Source organism: Eimeria necatrix, genomic scaffold (assembly GCF_000499385.1).
Source record: "Eimeria necatrix Houghton genomic scaffold, Enh_scaff614, whole genome shotgun sequence".
In the NCBI taxonomy this organism is placed as follows: Eukaryota; Apicomplexa; class Conoidasida; order Eucoccidiorida; family Eimeriidae; genus Eimeria; species Eimeria necatrix.
Window position 1 is genome coordinate 5,951 of NW_013654469.1, and position 14,398 is coordinate 20,348.

Consider the following 14,398-nt stretch of genomic DNA (forward strand, 5'->3'; position numbering starts at 1 on the left):
CCTAAACCCTAAACCCTAAACCCTAAACCCTATACGCTAAACCCTGAACCCTAGGAGCAGCAGCAAAATTCATTGCCAAAGCTCTCAACGGATACAGCAGGGGAGGCTGGTAAAACCCTAAACCCTAAACCCTAAACGCTGAACCCTAAACGGTAAACCCTAAACCCTAAACCCTAAACTCTAAACCCTAGGAGCAGCCACAAAATTCATCAACAAGCCCTCAAGAGATACACACTGGCGGGCTTTTGTATTTATTTATTTTTATTTATTTTTATTTATTTTTATTTACTTTTTTTAAATTCACTTTTGTTTATTTTCAATCTCTTTTAATACTTTTTCTTTTTTAACTTTTGAAAATATTTTCATTTTTTAAAATGCCTTTTTGCCGATTTTTAAGCTTCTCTGAATATCTTTTTTTCTATTTTTCTTTTTTTGTGTTTTTATTTTATTTTTTTCTTTTTCCATATTTGCATTTTATTTTTATTTTTTAATGCTTTTATTTTGTGTTATTTTATTTTATTTTATTTTATTTTATTTTATTTTATTTTATTTTATTTTATTTTATTTTATTTTATTTGCAGATTTGTCTTTGCCTCTTTTTGCGAGCTGCTGCTGCCGCCCTCCGCGCCCATCTCTCGCCACCTGCTGCTGCAGCAGCAGCAGCAGCAGCAAGTGCTGCAGCAGCAGCAGCAGCAGCAAATGGCGCTGCAGCAGCACTTCCAGCCATTTAAACAATTCCAAGAAATTAAAAAACAAAGTTGCTGCAGCATCAGAGTTATTCGCCTCGTTGCCGAGATATTCGAACTCGTCATAGATGTAAACCCTAAACCCTAAACCCTAAACCCTAAACCCTAAACCCTAAACCCTAAACCCTAAACCCTAAACCTATGAAATCCGAAATCCTAGAGGAGCTACAAACTTTCAACCCTGGGATGCTGCAGACCCTAAACCCTAAACCCTAAACCCTAAACCCTTCCCGGCTAAAGCCAAGACACAAAGAAGGCGCGCCAAGGAACTCAAAACTAGGCCAAAAGCAGCAGCAGCAGCAGCGGCACCAGCAGCAGCAGCAGCAGCAGCAGCAGCAGCACTAGCAGCAGCAGCAGTTAGTGCATGCGTTTGCTGCTGCAGGCAGAGCAAAAGCTCGAAGGCCTTCGGGAAATCTTCAGCGAGATGGACATCTTTGGGGCGCTGCAGCAACTAGGACTGTAAGCTGCTGCTGCTGCTGCTGCCGCTGCTGCTGCTGCTGCTGCTGCTGCTGCCACTGCTGTTGCTGCTGCTGCTTCTGCTGGTGCTGCTGCAGCTGCTGCTTTGGCAACTCTTGCTGCTGCAACTGCTGCTGCTACAACTCTTGCTGCTGCTGCTGCCGCTGCTACCTTGCTGCTGCTGCTGCTGCAACTCTTGCTGCTGCTGCTGCTGCTGCTGCTGCAGGGAGAGCGAGGGTTGTTTGTCTCTGTCTTCTTTGAGGTCTCTTTTGTCTCTTTTTGGATTTTTTGCTGCTGAAGAAAATCTCCAAAAGTTTCTTTTCTTTTGCACCGGCAGCAAAAGCCAAAGAGTTCCCATCAACGAACTCATCTACGCCATCGCCAACAGGCCCACCAGCTAGCTAGCTAGCTAGCTAGCTAGCTGGCACGTTAGCTAGCCAGCTAGCTAGCTAGCTAGCTGGCATGTTAGCTAGCCAGCTAGTTAGCGAACCAGCTAGCTTGAGGGCAAGCTAGCTAGCTAGCTGGCTAGCTAGCGAATTCGCTAGCTGGAGAACTAACCGGCTAGCTAGCTAGCTAGCTAGCTGGCTGGTTGGTGGATTGGCTAGCTGGAGGACTAGCTAGCTAGCTGGATAGCTAGCGGATTAGCTAGCTGGAGTACTAGCTAGATAGCTAGTTGGGCAGCTAGCTGGCTAAATACCCTACTAGAATTGTAGCTAGCTAGCTTGATAAATATCTAGCAAGCCAGCTAGCTATTTATCCACTGACGGCAGAGCTAGCCAGGCAACCACGCAGGCACCCGCAAACCCTAAACCCTAAACCCTAAACCCTAAACTCTGGCTAGCTAGCTAGCTAGCCAAGCAACTGGCTAGCCATCCAAAGAAAAAGAGTAGCTAGCTAGCCAACCTAGGCGAGCCGCCCAGCTAGCCAGTTCTCTGCCCAACTGGTTGGCTAGCCAGCTAGCCAGTTGAACCTCCCCAACTCACGCAGCTAGCCAGCTAGCCAGCCAGCTAGCCACATAGGTAGCTAGCTAGCTGGCTAGCTAGCTAACCAGCTAGCTGGCCAGCTAGCTTGTCAACTGTGCAGTGGAAACGAAACTTTAATTTGTTTTTTTCTTTTGTCAAATGCGCCAGTTCATTATTATCATTTTGTATTGATTCAATTGAACCCCAAAAAAGTTCAATTTGGAGTCCTTTGGGGGCCCCTAGAAGTGGCTGGAGGCCCCTAAGGGTTAAAAGAGCTGCTGGGGGGCCCCCAGAGGCCCCAAAGGGTCTTAAAAGCTGCTGAAGGGCCCCCAGGGGCCCCGGAGGGGAACCCCTAGGGGCCTCATGGGGGGCCCCCCAGGGGCCCCCCGAGGTATTAGGGGCCCCCGGGGTCTCGGGGGGCCCCCAGGGTACTTTGGGGGCCCCTGGGGGCCTCCAAAAGTACTTGGGCGCAGCCGTGGAGTGCGGAGCAGTTTATTGCAGCTAGCTGCAGCAGCTAGCAGCAGCTAGCTGCAGCTAGCTGCTAGCTAGCTCGTAGCTAGCTGGGTAGCTAGCTAGGCAGCTAGCTAGGGGCTAGCCACTGGAATGGGGGCCCCCAAAGGGCCCCCAAAGGCTCCATGGGGGCCCCTTTGGGGCCTCTAAAGGGCCTCCAAAGGGGCCCCCAAAGGGACCCCCCCAAGGGGCTGAGTTGAAGAGGAAGCAGCAGCAGCAGCAGCAGCAGCAGCAGCAGCAGTAGCAGCAGCGGCTGCTGCTGCTGTAGACGCAGTGATGCGCCTGTGGAGGCTGCAGCAGCAGCTGCTGCAGCAGCAGCTGCTGCAGCAACAGCCAAAGCAGCAGCAGCCAAAGCAGCAGCAGCCAAAGCAGCAGCAGCCAAAGCAGCAGCAGCCGAAGCAGCAGCAGAAGCAGCATTGGGCACAGCAGCAGCAGCAAGTGCAGCAGCAGCAGCAGCAGCAGCAACCCACATCTAAGGGTTATCTCGTTGCTGTGAACTTAAACCCTAAACTCTAAAAGTAATTGTTTAATTGCGAGCAGGTTTTAAACCCTAATCCCTAAACCCTAAACCCTAAACCCTAAACCCTCGGTCCCCAGGCGAAGGCACTAGCTGACATGTACGAAGCAGTAAGAGGGCAAGTTTGTTCTTTTGAGATTTCAGGTTTTACGCTTTATGGTTCAGCGTTTAGGGTTTAGGGTTTAGGGTTTAGGGTTTAGGGTTTAGGGTTTAGGGTTTAGGGTTTGGGAGTGAGGGTTTGGGATTCAAGGGCTAGGGTCTGGACACTGTGGCCCCCAAGCATCCGGGCCATTCTTGTACTTGTAAACGCTAAGGTCAAATTCTAAACCCTAAACCCTAAACCCTAAACCCTAAACCCTCAATTCTAAACCCTAAACCCTAAGCATTCTAGCCACAAACGCTAAACGCTTGTTCCTGTTTGGGGCTGTCTCGCGAGGGCCTCTTCGGCAGCTGTTCCAAACCCTAAGCCCTAAACCCTAAACCCTAAACCCTAAACCCTAAACCCTAAATTTCAAGCTGTGAGCAAAGTATAGGAAGAAAACCCTCCACTGGCCTGCGTAGATGACCTCGGCGCCGTAGGCCCAAGCCCTAAACCCTAAACCCTAAACCCTAAACCCTAAACCCTAGACTTTGTGGGACCTGTGCTGCTTCAAGAAATAACTTTTGTTGTTTTCGTGCGCGCGAATTCACCAAACCCTAAACCCTAAACCCTAAACCCTAAACCCTCGTTTTTCCTTTTAGGGGACAGTCCTGTGTGGCCGGTTTTCTCCGCACTTTTCCTTTGAGGGTTTAGGGTTTAGGGTTTAGGGTTTAGCACTTGCGGCCATGGCCCATAGAAGCTAGGGCTCTCTGTGAGCCCTAGCGCAGCCCTCCGCAGCAGCAGCAGCAGCAGCAGCGGCAGCAGCAGCAGCAGCAGCGGCAGCAGCAGCAGCAGCAGCGGCAGCAGCAGCAGCAGCAGCAGCAACAATGGTCACGGGCAGTTTGTGGCACCAGGCGGGCCAGCATGGCTGGGCTGCGGACTCCAGGCGCCTCTACAGCAGCAGCAGCAGCAGCAGCAGCAGCAGCAGCAGCAAAGACAGCAGCAGCAGCAGCAGCAGATATGCAGCAAGGGGGGGCCTCATAGGGGCCCCCAAAAAGAGGGGAAGGGGCCGCAGGCGCCTCAGCAAAGTTGTGAGCCACAAACCCTAAACCCTAAACCCTAAACCCTAAACCCTGAGCAATCCAGAATGCAACAAACCCTAAACCCTGGCAGCCGCTGAGCTGTAGTAAACCCTAAACCCTAGGAAACCCCAGTAAACCCTAAACCCTAACAAAACCTAAACCCTCGCAGCTCGCAAACCCTCAACTCTCTACCAAGCCCTAAACCCTTGCGAAATATAAGCCAAATTAACTTTAAACCCTAAAAGCCGCTAAACCCTAACAAACCCTAAACCCTAACAAACCCTAAACCCTAACAAACCCTAAACCCTAACAAACCCTAAACCCTAGCTAGCCCAAACCCCAGCAGCCCTGGGACTCCCCTAGGCTCCTTGCCCACTAGAAGCAGCCGCCAGCTAGCCTGAGGACCCTGCTGCTGCTGCTGCTGCTGCTGCTGCTGCTGCTACTGCTGCTGCTGCTGCTGCTGCTGCAGGGCCGGGTGGTTGTTTGCGTGCTGATTTTGGTGCTGCTGGTTTGGGTGCTGCTGCTGTGGCGGTGGTTTGCTGCTGTCAAGCCAGCAGCAGACGAGCCGGAGCAGCAGCAGCTGCAGCAGCTGCAGCAGCTGCAGCAGCTGCAGCAGCTGCAGCAGCTGCAGCAGGAGGCCGTCGGCGCGGTTCCTGGAGAAGAGCTGCTGCAGCTGCAGCAGCAGCAGCAGCAGCAGCAAAGAAAGGCCCGCCGCGCAGATGACACTGCCCAGCAGCAGCAGCAGCAGCCGCTGCTGCACACAAGCTTTAGCTCCCCCGCAGTGCGCCCACAGCAGCCGCAGCAGCAGCAGCAGCAGCAGCAGCAGCAGCAGCAGCAGCAGCAGCAGCAGCAGCAACAGCAGCAGCAGCAGCAAACGTTGGCAGTGCGTCAGGGAGAGAGTCAAGTCAGGGTAGGCGGCAGTTGAGGGGGCCCCTCCTGACAGCGACAAGGGCCCATGGGGGCCCCCATGGGCCTTTGGGGCCCCCATGGGTCCTTGGGGGCCCCCAATGGGTCCTTGGGGGCCCCCATGGGCCTTTGGGGCCCCCATGGGTCCTTGGGGGCCCCCAAAGGCTTTTTGGGGCCCCCATGGGCCTTTAGGGGCCCCCATGGGTCCGTGGAGGCCCCCATGAGCCATTGGGGGCCCCCGTGGGCCTTTAGGGGCCCCCATGGGTCTTTGGGGCCCCTGTGGGCCTTTAGGGGCCCCCATGGACCTTTGGGGCCCCCATGGGTCTTTGGGGGGCCCCCATGGGCCTTTGGGGGCCCCATTGGGTCTTTAAGGGCCCCTTTCAGTGTCATGGGGCCCCCTGGAGTTCTCTGGGGGCCCCTCCGGCTTCTGGGGGCCCCCGCGGCCTTCTGGGGGCCCCCAAGACCTTCTTGGGGGCCCCCAAGACCTTCTTGGGAGCCCCCAAGAGCTTCCTGGGGGCCCCGAAAATCTTCTTGGGGGCCCCCAAGAGCTTCTTGGGGGCCCCCAAGACCTTCTTGGGGGCCCCCAAAGGCTTCTTGGGGGCCCCCAGATTGCTGTTGGTGCCCTTTGGGGCCCCTTAGCGTTTGGGGGGCTTTGGGGGCCCCCAGGGCCTCGCTGAGGGCCCCAGGGGCCAACTGCCAAACAAGGGTTTAGGGTTTAGGGTTTAGGGTTTAGGGTTTAGGCTTTAGGGTTTAGTCAAATAAATTCATTTACGCGCTTTGTAGCATACTAAGAGCCTGCAAACCCTAAATCCTAAACACTGGAGCCACCGTGGCTGCGCGCGGCTAAACCCTAAACCCTAAACCCTAAAAGAGTGCATCTCGGGAATGGCCGCACATGCTGAGTTTAGTCCCGCCTAAACCCTAAACCCTAAAAGAGCGCATCTCTGGGAGAGCCACAAATAGTGGAATCATTCCTTCCTAAACCCTAAACCCTAAACCCTCTAGGTGTCTTCTAGTAGTGTCTTTCTTAACTCGAGGGTTTGGAGAAATTGGATCTGAAAATATATTTTTATTGAAAGATTTTTCGAGGATTTTGCAAAAAGAAATTCAAGAAAAAGAATATATTTAAAAGAACATCCGGAAGTTGTTGAATTCAATTGCATAGCTGGGGTGTACAGACACCTCAGGCGACAGTGTTGACTGGTGGGTGCAAAAGGGAAAAGAAGAAAAAGAATTTAATTAAATTAAAAGTTTATTAAACTTTATTTACTTTTTATTTCTTCTTTTGCTTTTATTGGCGCATGCAAATTAGTGAAAGACCCCAGAGGAGGTGACCTGCTCATACACCTCAAACCCTAAACCCTAAACCCTAAACCCTAAAACCTGAAACCCTCCTTGACTCTCCGAGACTTCCTCCTAACAATTTTTAATCATTTCAGGTGATGAAATAGTCAAAAATAGAAGCTAAACCCTAAACCCTAAACCCTAAGCCGTTTAGTCTCTTCGCGGGTCACTCCATAAGCCCTGGGGCTGCAGCCCAAAAGCCTAAGCCTAAACCCTAAACCCTAAACCCTAAACCCTAGCCCCTTAACCCTGAACTTTAACCCCTTTAGACTCAATGCAAATTAGATGCTCCCTTTTTATTTCTTCTTCTGCTGGTCTTCTGGCTAGGCTCGCACGCGAAACCCTAAACCCTAAACCCTAAACCCTAAACCCTAGAGCAATGCTGACGAACTACAAATGGAGGGTTTTTCCAGACAGAGAAACCCTAGAGAAAAAGCGGCTTAGAGAAAGAAGAGAGAAATTCATCCGCGTGGAAACCATGCAACTAGCTACAGACACGGGTAAACCCTAAACCCTAAACCCTAAACCCTAAACCCTAAACCCTAAACCCTAAACCCTGAGCTCTAGACCGAATGCCATGTTTTCAAAGCGAAGCCCAAAAGCCCATAAAATCCCAATCCTAAGTCCTTACTTCTTCTCCCAAGCCCCTAAACCCTAAAATCCAAACCCTAAACCCTAAACCCTAAACCCTAAACCCTAAAACCCCTAAACCCTAAACCCTCTTACTTTTGCCCCTTCAGAGCCTTCAACGGCCCCCCAAACGCTGTGGGACAAAAGCCTCTCTGAGGAAGACAGACACAGGAGGCAGCAAGCCAACCAAATCTTCCAAGCTGCCCGCAGGCAAGCAGCAGCAGCAGCAGCAGCAGCAGCAGCAGCAGCAGCAGCAGCATCAGCAGCAGCAGCAGCAGCAGCAGTAGTAGCAGCAGTAGCTACAGACAGATCGATGACTCTGGATAGATAGCAGAGGGGAGATAGTGTCTAGCAAATGGCTAGCTAGCTGGCTAGCTAGTTATCTAGCTAGCTAGCTAGCTGGCTAGCTAGCTGTCGTCCCATTTGGCTAGCTGTAGCTTTTGTGGGGAGTCACAGCTGTGAGTTTGGATAACATGAGATGCACTTGTGGCAACAGAGGGTTTAGGGTTTAGGGTTTAGGGTTTAGGGTTTGGGTGCGAGTCTGGTGCAGCAAAAAGATGCTGGAGAGAGAGGAACAAATGCAGCAAAGAAGACAGATGGAGGAAACGGCGAGTTAACCCTAGCTAGCCAAATAGCTAGCTAGCTAGCTAGCTAGCTAGCCACTAGCTAGCTAGCTAGCTAGCTAGCCACGGCAAGCTGCAATAGCTCTCCCCCCAGCTGGGTAGATGGCTAGCCAGCAGTAGCAAGATAGCTAGCTAGCTAGCTAGCTAGCTAGCTAGCTATCTAGCTAGCTAGCTAATTAGCTACAGCCAGCCACAGCCAGATAGCCAGCTCGCCCCAGCTAGCCAAGATTAGCTAGCTAGCTAGCTGGCGAACTGCAGCTAGCCACAACTGGATAGACAGATAACTGCAGCTCGCCGTAACTGGCCAGCTAGCTAGCTGTAGCTAGCCATAACTAGCTAGCTAGCTAGCTAGCTAGCTAAACACGGCTGGCCCCAATTAACTGGCCTGCTAGCTAGCTAGCTAGCTAGCTAGCTAGCTAGTGTGCTGGCGCCCAGCTAGCCACACCTAGCCAGGTTCTAAGGTTGAGGGTTTAGGGTCTAGGGTTTAAGCATTAGGGTTTAGGGCATTTGTCTTCAGAAGGAGCAAAGAAGGATCGAAGCGCACAGGCAGCCGCCTCGCGGGTCCCGTAAACCCTAAACCCTAGGCCGTAAACCCTAAACCCTAGGCAGCAAACCCTAAACCCTAGGCAGCAAGCCCCAAACCCTAGGCAGCAGACCCTAACCCTAAACCCTAAACCCTAATTCGCCAGTACTGCAGCGAAAGCTGCGGCCAATGGACTTGAACTGCTCACTGTGCGAGGGCCCACTGCACTCCTTATAACAAATCCTAAACCCTAAACCCTAAACCCTAAACCCTAAACCCTAAACCCTTATGTTTCCTTCAGCTCTCCCTGGGACGTCATATCAGGTGCTGCTGTTGACTACGAGAGGGCAAGGCGAATAACGGAGACAGCCGAAAAAAAAGAGGTACCCAAACCCTAAACCCTAAACCCTAAACCCTAAACCCTAAACCCTAACCCTAAACCCTAGACCCTCACTGCTGAAGGGCTTATCTTTTGCTGCTTCAGCATATCCGGAGAAGCCGCTCTGCGTCTCGCCGTCGAAATTACGACATTGTCACAGGCAAACCCTAAACCCTAAACCCTAAACCCTAAACCCTAAACCCTAAACCCTAAACCCAAACCCTAAACCCTAAACCCTTGGCCCATTGGACGGGCTGGAGGTTTGTTGGTGTCTGCAGGGCAGCTGCGAAACCAGCAGGTATACTAGCCACCCCCCAGCAGCAACAGCAGCTGCTGCTGCTGCTCTTGCTGCTGCTGCTGCTGCTGCTGCTGCAGCCAGCAACACTGCGAGAAGCAGTGGCGCTGGGAACTACAATTTAAACCCTAAACCCTAAACCCTAGCCCTAAACCCTAGAACTCCGGTCTCACTATTTTCGCAGTGAGCCGTTTTCGAGGCATCTGCCTCTAGGCTGCCATTGCCCTTTACCCTGGGGTTTAGGGTTTAGGGTTTAGGGTTTAGGGTTTAGGGTTTACGGCGCAGAGCTGTTGCCAGCGGGGTCACAGCCTAAGACGTGCAGCAGTCGACAGCCGTTAGGGTTTAGGGTTTAGGGTTTAGGGTTTGTGGCACGAAACCACTTATAAATCAGGAGGGATTAGGGTTTAGGGTTTGGGGTTTAGGGTGTGAGAGGCAGGGAGGCGAACATGCACGAGGGTTTGGGGGTGAGCTTGCCCGCACTGGGCCAGTTAGCCCCAGGGTTTAGGGTTTAGGGTTTAGGGTTTAGGGTTTAGGGTTTGTGACGTAGAGCAGTCTATACCCTTTTGTCTTTTCCATTTCTTGGCAAAGAAGTTCAAAAGAAATCCAAACCGCCGGCTGCTGCCGCCGGCGAGCTGTCAGCAGCTCGCGCTGCACAGGCGCCTCCCTGTTGCAGCAGCAATTGCTGCTGCTGCTGCTGCTGCTGCTGCTGCTGCTGCTGCTGCTGCTGCTCTTGCTTCTGCTGCTGCTGTTGCTGCTGCTGCTGTTGCTGCTGCTGCTGCTGCTGCTGGAACTGCTCTGTAGAGGCAACGGCGTGGCCCCCTGTTTGGCAGCAGCAATGGAGTCAAGGCACTCTTCACGCTGCTGCTGCTGTGGTTGCTGCTGGCCGGTGTTGCTGCTGCTGCTGCTGCTGCTGCAGCAGCAGCAGAAGCAGCAGCAGCTGTTTGCCCTGTACTCCCGAGCAGCAAACACAAGTGCGTAGTGGTTGGGGCCGTGGTATATTAGGCAGCTGCCGGGGGCCCCCAAAACCCTAACTACCATCTCCCACATTTCATCTGCTGCTGCTGCTGCTGCTGCTGCTGCTGCTGCTGCTGCTGCTGCTGCTGCTGCTGGGCCTAGTGGGGCGGGCACATCTGCTAGAGCTGGTGCTGGCGGTTCCGGCGCTGCAGCTGCTGTTGTAAGTTCTGCTGCTGCTGCTCCTCTTGATGTTGCTGCTGCTGCTGCTGCTGCTTCTGCCTCTGCTGCTGCAGCAGTGCTGCTGCTGTCTGCTGCTGCTCTTGCATCTGCTGACGTTGTAACAGAGCTGCTGCTGCTCGCTGCTGCTCCTGTGTCTGCTGCTGCTGCTGTACAGTCTCCCAGTGTTGGGTTTGCTGCTGCTGCTTGTGCTTCTGCTTCTGCCGTTGGTTGTGCTGCTGCTGCTGATGGTTCTGTGGCTGCTGCTGCTGCTGCTGCTGTACTTGCTGCTGCTCCTTCCGCCGTTATTGCTGCTGCTTGTGCTGCTGCTGCACCACTTGCCACAGCTTGCTCTTCTGCTGCTGCTGGACTCTTTGCTGCTACGGCAGCAGCAGCAGCAGCAGCAGCAGCAGCAGCAGCAGCGTTACCTTTGTAAAGACACTTGAAGGGAGATGAAGGAGGCCCCCAGAAAACATACCCCACCTCCAGCGGCAGCAGATCCGCAGCGCTGCTGTTGCTGCTGCTGCTGCTGCTGCTGCAGCTGCTACTGCCGCCGTCATTGTTGTTGCTGCTGCTGCTGCTGCAGCTGCTGCTGCATATGCTACCACCTTCCGTGCCGTTGTTAATTCTGCACTGACCAGTGTTGCTGTCGCTGCTGCTGCTGCTGCTGTGGCTGCTGCTGCTGCTGCTGCTGCTGCTGCTGCTGACAGCGCCCCAAGAACTGTTGGGGCCAAATGAGCTGCAGCTGCTCACTAGCGGCGGCAGGAGCAGCCGCTGCTGCTGCAGCAGCTGTTGTTGCTGCTGCAGTTTCAGCTGCTGCTGCAGCTCATCTTGTTGCTCTTGCTGCTGCTGCTGCTGCTGCTGCAGCTCTTCCTGTTGCCGTCGCGTTTGCTCTTGCCGCTGTTGCTGCTGTTGCTCTCGCTGTTGCTGTTGCTGCTGCTCTTGCTGCTGCTGCTGCTGCCGCTCGTGCTGCTGCTGCCGCTCCTCTGGCTGCTCTTGCAACAGCTGCTGCTGCCGCTGCTGCTGCTGCCGTTGCTGCTGCTGCTGCTGCCGCTGCTGCTGCTGCAGCCAACGCATGTCCAGCTGCTTGATGGCCCTAAGAACAGCAGCATTGCCTTGTGCTGCTGTTGAAGGTCTTTGCTGCGTGCAGTCCGCGGCAGCAGCAAACTGCATGCAGCCATTCTGCTGCAGCAGTCTCGACAGCAGAAGAGAAAAACAGACGTGGCTGCTGCTGCTGCTGCTGCCTCCCCTGCTGCCTCTGCTGCTGCTGCTGCTGCTCTTCCTGCTGCTGCTGCTCTTCCTGCTGCTGCTGCTCTTCCTGCATCTGCTGCTCCTGCTGTTGCTCTTGCTGTTGGGGCGACAACGGTGGCTCTTGCTGCACCTGTTGCTGCAGCTGCTGCTCTTCCTGCTGCTGCTCCTGCTGCTGCTTCTGCTGCGGCATCTGACCCTGCTGCTCTTGCTGCTGCTGAAGTTTACATAGTTGCTGTTCTTCCTCCTGCAGCGCTTGCTGCTGCAGACATACTCGCTGGTTGTGCTGCTGCTGCTGCTGCTGCTTCTGCTGCTGCTGCTGCTGCTGCACTGTGGGTGGAGGGCTCGTGCTGCCCGTTTTTGCTGCACTTCGCTGCGCCTTTGCTGTCTCCTCGCCATTGGCCTCCTCGTCCGCCCAACAGTTCAGCTGCTGCTGCTGCTGCTGCAGCTGCTGCTGCTGCTGCTGCTGCTGCTGCTGCAGCTGCTGCTGCTGCAGCTGTGTTGGGGTGAGCAGCAGCAGAAATTCGGGAGTGGGTCTAGCTGCAGCAGCAGGCCTGCAGCTAGAGCGGCCTCTTCTTTTGCTGCTGCTCTTGGCAGGGTTTGCTGCTGCTGCTGCAGAAGTAACCCAAGCAGCCAAAGGGGCCATCGGCAGCAGTTGCTGCAGCAGCAGCTGCTGCAGCAGCAGCTGCTGCTGCTGCTGCTGCTGCTGCTGCACTCCTGTTTCGCTTTTCTCTAAGGAACCATCCAGCAGCAAAAGGGTCTCCCCATCTGGGCCCCTCCCCCTATCTGGGGGCCCCCCGCAATTTGGGGGCCCCTCCCCACTTGGGGGCCCCCCGCCATTTGGGGGGCCCCCACCATTGGGGGGCCCCCCCTCCAGTACCCTAAGGCCCTCGCCCCCTAGGGGGCCCTCACTACCGCCTGCAGGACCCTCTTGGGGGCCCCCTGCTGTGGGGCCCCCAGCTGTGGGGCCCCCAGCTGTGGGGCCCCCAGATGTGGGGCCCCCAGATGTGGGGCCCCCAGATGTGGGGCCCCCAGCTGTGGGGCCCCCAGCTATGGGGGGGCCCCCGGCTGTGGGGCCCTCAAGAGGGGCTTCTGAAATGTCAGTTGGGCATTCTTTTTGGCTGTCCATTAGGGATTGGGGGGCCCCTACGGGGGCCCCTTGGGGGGCCCCTAGGGGGGCCCCTTGGGGGGCCCCTTGGGGGACTTCTTGGGGGGCCCCTCGGGGGGCCCCTTGGGGGGCCCCTTGGGGGGCCCCTTGGGGGGCCCCTCGTGCTGCGTGAAGTACCCTGTAAAGGGCTTCTCGAGCCAGTAGGGCCTCCAGCCTTCTCCTGCGCGATCTCTTTGCTGCTGCTGTTGCAGCAGCAGCAACATATCCAGCCAGAGAAACCTTTTCCTCTGCTGCGCCCCCAGCAGCAGCAGCAGCAGCAGCAGACGAGCCGCCTCTCGAAAATAGTCCTTGGGGAACTTCATTTGGGGATCTTTCCAGTACTAAACTCTCCTGTGGGGCCCCCTGTGGGGCCCCCTGCGGGGCCCCTTGGGGGGCCCCTTGGGGGGCCCCCAGGGGGGCCCCTGGGGGGCCCCCGGGGGGGGCCCCTTGGGGGCCCCCAGGGATTTCCTTCGAGGGGTTCGTTTGCTGCAGCTCATCTGGGGGCCCCTCTGAAGGGTCCTCAAAGTCTGCTTCCTGCTGCTGTTCCTCTTGAGGCTGCTGCTGCTGCTGCAGTGGAGGCTGCTGCTGCTGCTGCTGCTGCTGCTGCTGCTGTTGGCGCTGTTGCTGCTGTTTGCGCTGCTGCTGCTGAGCTTGTGCCAGGCCGTGCTGCAGCAGCAGCTGGTCTAGCTGCTGCTGCAGCAGCAGCAGCAGCGTGTTGAGCTGCTGCCGCGTTGCTGCAGCAGGCCTCAGCCCCACCGCCTGCAGCAGGCGGTCTGCTGCTAGGTCTCTCTGCTGCTGCTGCTGCTGCAGCAGCAGCAGCAGCACGTCAGCAGCAGTAGCTGCACCAGGGGCCCCCCGCCTGAAGCCTCTGCATGCATTCCAAGCTCCTGCTGCTGCTGCTGCAGCGCAGCAGGGGCCCCCCTGAGGGACCCACCCCTCAAGGGCCCCCCAGCAAACGGAGACAGAGCAGCAGCAGCAGCAGCAGCAGCAGCAAGGCAGCAGCTGAGCTATGCTGGTCATGCCACACTGCTGCTGCTGCTGCTGCTGCTGCTGCAGAAGGTGTTCCCGCTTTTCCAGCAGCTGCCCCCGCTGCCTCTGCTGCTGCAGCTGTTGCTGCAGCTGCTGCAGCGGCTGCTGCTGTTGCTGCTGCAGCTCTTGGCGCGCAAGCATTACTTCATTTTGCTGCTGCTGCTGCAGTCTTTGCTGTTGCTTCTCTCCGGAGTCTCGACTTTGCTGCTCCTCTTGCTGCTGCTGCTGCTGCTGCTGCTGCTGCTGCTTCATCGGGAGCTTTCTGGTCGTTACCTGCTACGCGCAACTATGCCGAAGGGCATGTGGTGCAAACCCTAAACCCTAAACCCTAAACCCTAAACCCTAAACCCTAAACCCTGAACTCCAGACTCCAAATCTTGGAACCGAGACCATAGGCAGTATATTCTACGATTCGTTGGATCAACAACACAATCTGCTGCTGCTGCTGCTGCTGCTGCTGCTGCTGCTGCTGCTAGCACGGATGCACAGACAGCAAGAAGCGGACCCCCGGCCCTAAACTCTGGCCGTGAGGCTGTAAACCCTAAACCCTCGCAGTTAACCCTAAACCCTAATTATAAATAATAAAATAAAGTTTTAAAAATTGAAAATAAAAGACGAAGAAAAGAAGATATAAATAAATTTCGAGCCCTCCAGGCGCCCCAGCACTCGAGACACGGCGAGGGTTCGCGGTTTAGGGTTTAGGGTTTAGGGTTTAGGGTTTGGGGGCCAGTTTTTCTTTATTAATAACTATA

At 55.2% G+C, this 14,398-nt stretch overlaps 4 protein-coding genes across 4 annotated transcripts; 3 read left to right on the forward strand and 1 right to left on the reverse strand.

The window, feature by feature from the left end:
* Positions 1 to 699: 699 nt before the first annotated feature.
* ENH_00066680 (hypothetical protein, conserved) lies at positions 700 to 1,603 on the forward strand (the record flags this gene model as incomplete). Its single annotated transcript, XM_013582328.1, has 3 exons — positions 700 to 816; positions 1,129 to 1,205; positions 1,429 to 1,603. The coding sequence occupies 3 exons, from the start codon at positions 700 to 702 to the stop codon at positions 1,601 to 1,603; spliced, it is 369 nt and encodes a 122-aa protein (XP_013437782.1).
* Positions 1,604 to 4,157: 2,554 nt separating this feature from the next.
* Positions 4,158 to 5,277, forward strand: ENH_00066690 (hypothetical protein, conserved; the record flags this gene model as incomplete). The annotated part of the gene is made up of 2 exons (XM_013582329.1): positions 4,158 to 4,361; positions 4,822 to 5,277. The coding sequence occupies 2 exons, from the start codon at positions 4,158 to 4,160 to the stop codon at positions 5,275 to 5,277; spliced, it is 660 nt and encodes a 219-aa protein (XP_013437783.1).
* Positions 5,278 to 6,981: 1,704 nt separating this feature from the next.
* ENH_00066700 (hypothetical protein, conserved) lies at positions 6,982 to 7,563 on the forward strand (the record flags this gene model as incomplete). The annotated part of the gene is made up of 2 exons (XM_013582330.1): positions 6,982 to 7,102; positions 7,343 to 7,563. The coding sequence occupies 2 exons, from the start codon at positions 6,982 to 6,984 to the stop codon at positions 7,561 to 7,563; spliced, it is 342 nt and encodes a 113-aa protein (XP_013437784.1).
* A 2,011-nt stretch (positions 7,564 to 9,574) lies between these two features.
* Positions 9,575 to 13,898, reverse strand: ENH_00066710 (hypothetical protein, conserved; the record flags this gene model as incomplete). The annotated part of the gene is given in 2 exon segments (XM_013582331.1): positions 9,575 to 11,317; positions 11,322 to 13,898. Coding segments are annotated over 2 exon segments (4,320 nt in total).
* Between the last annotated feature and the right edge of the window lie 500 nt (positions 13,899 to 14,398).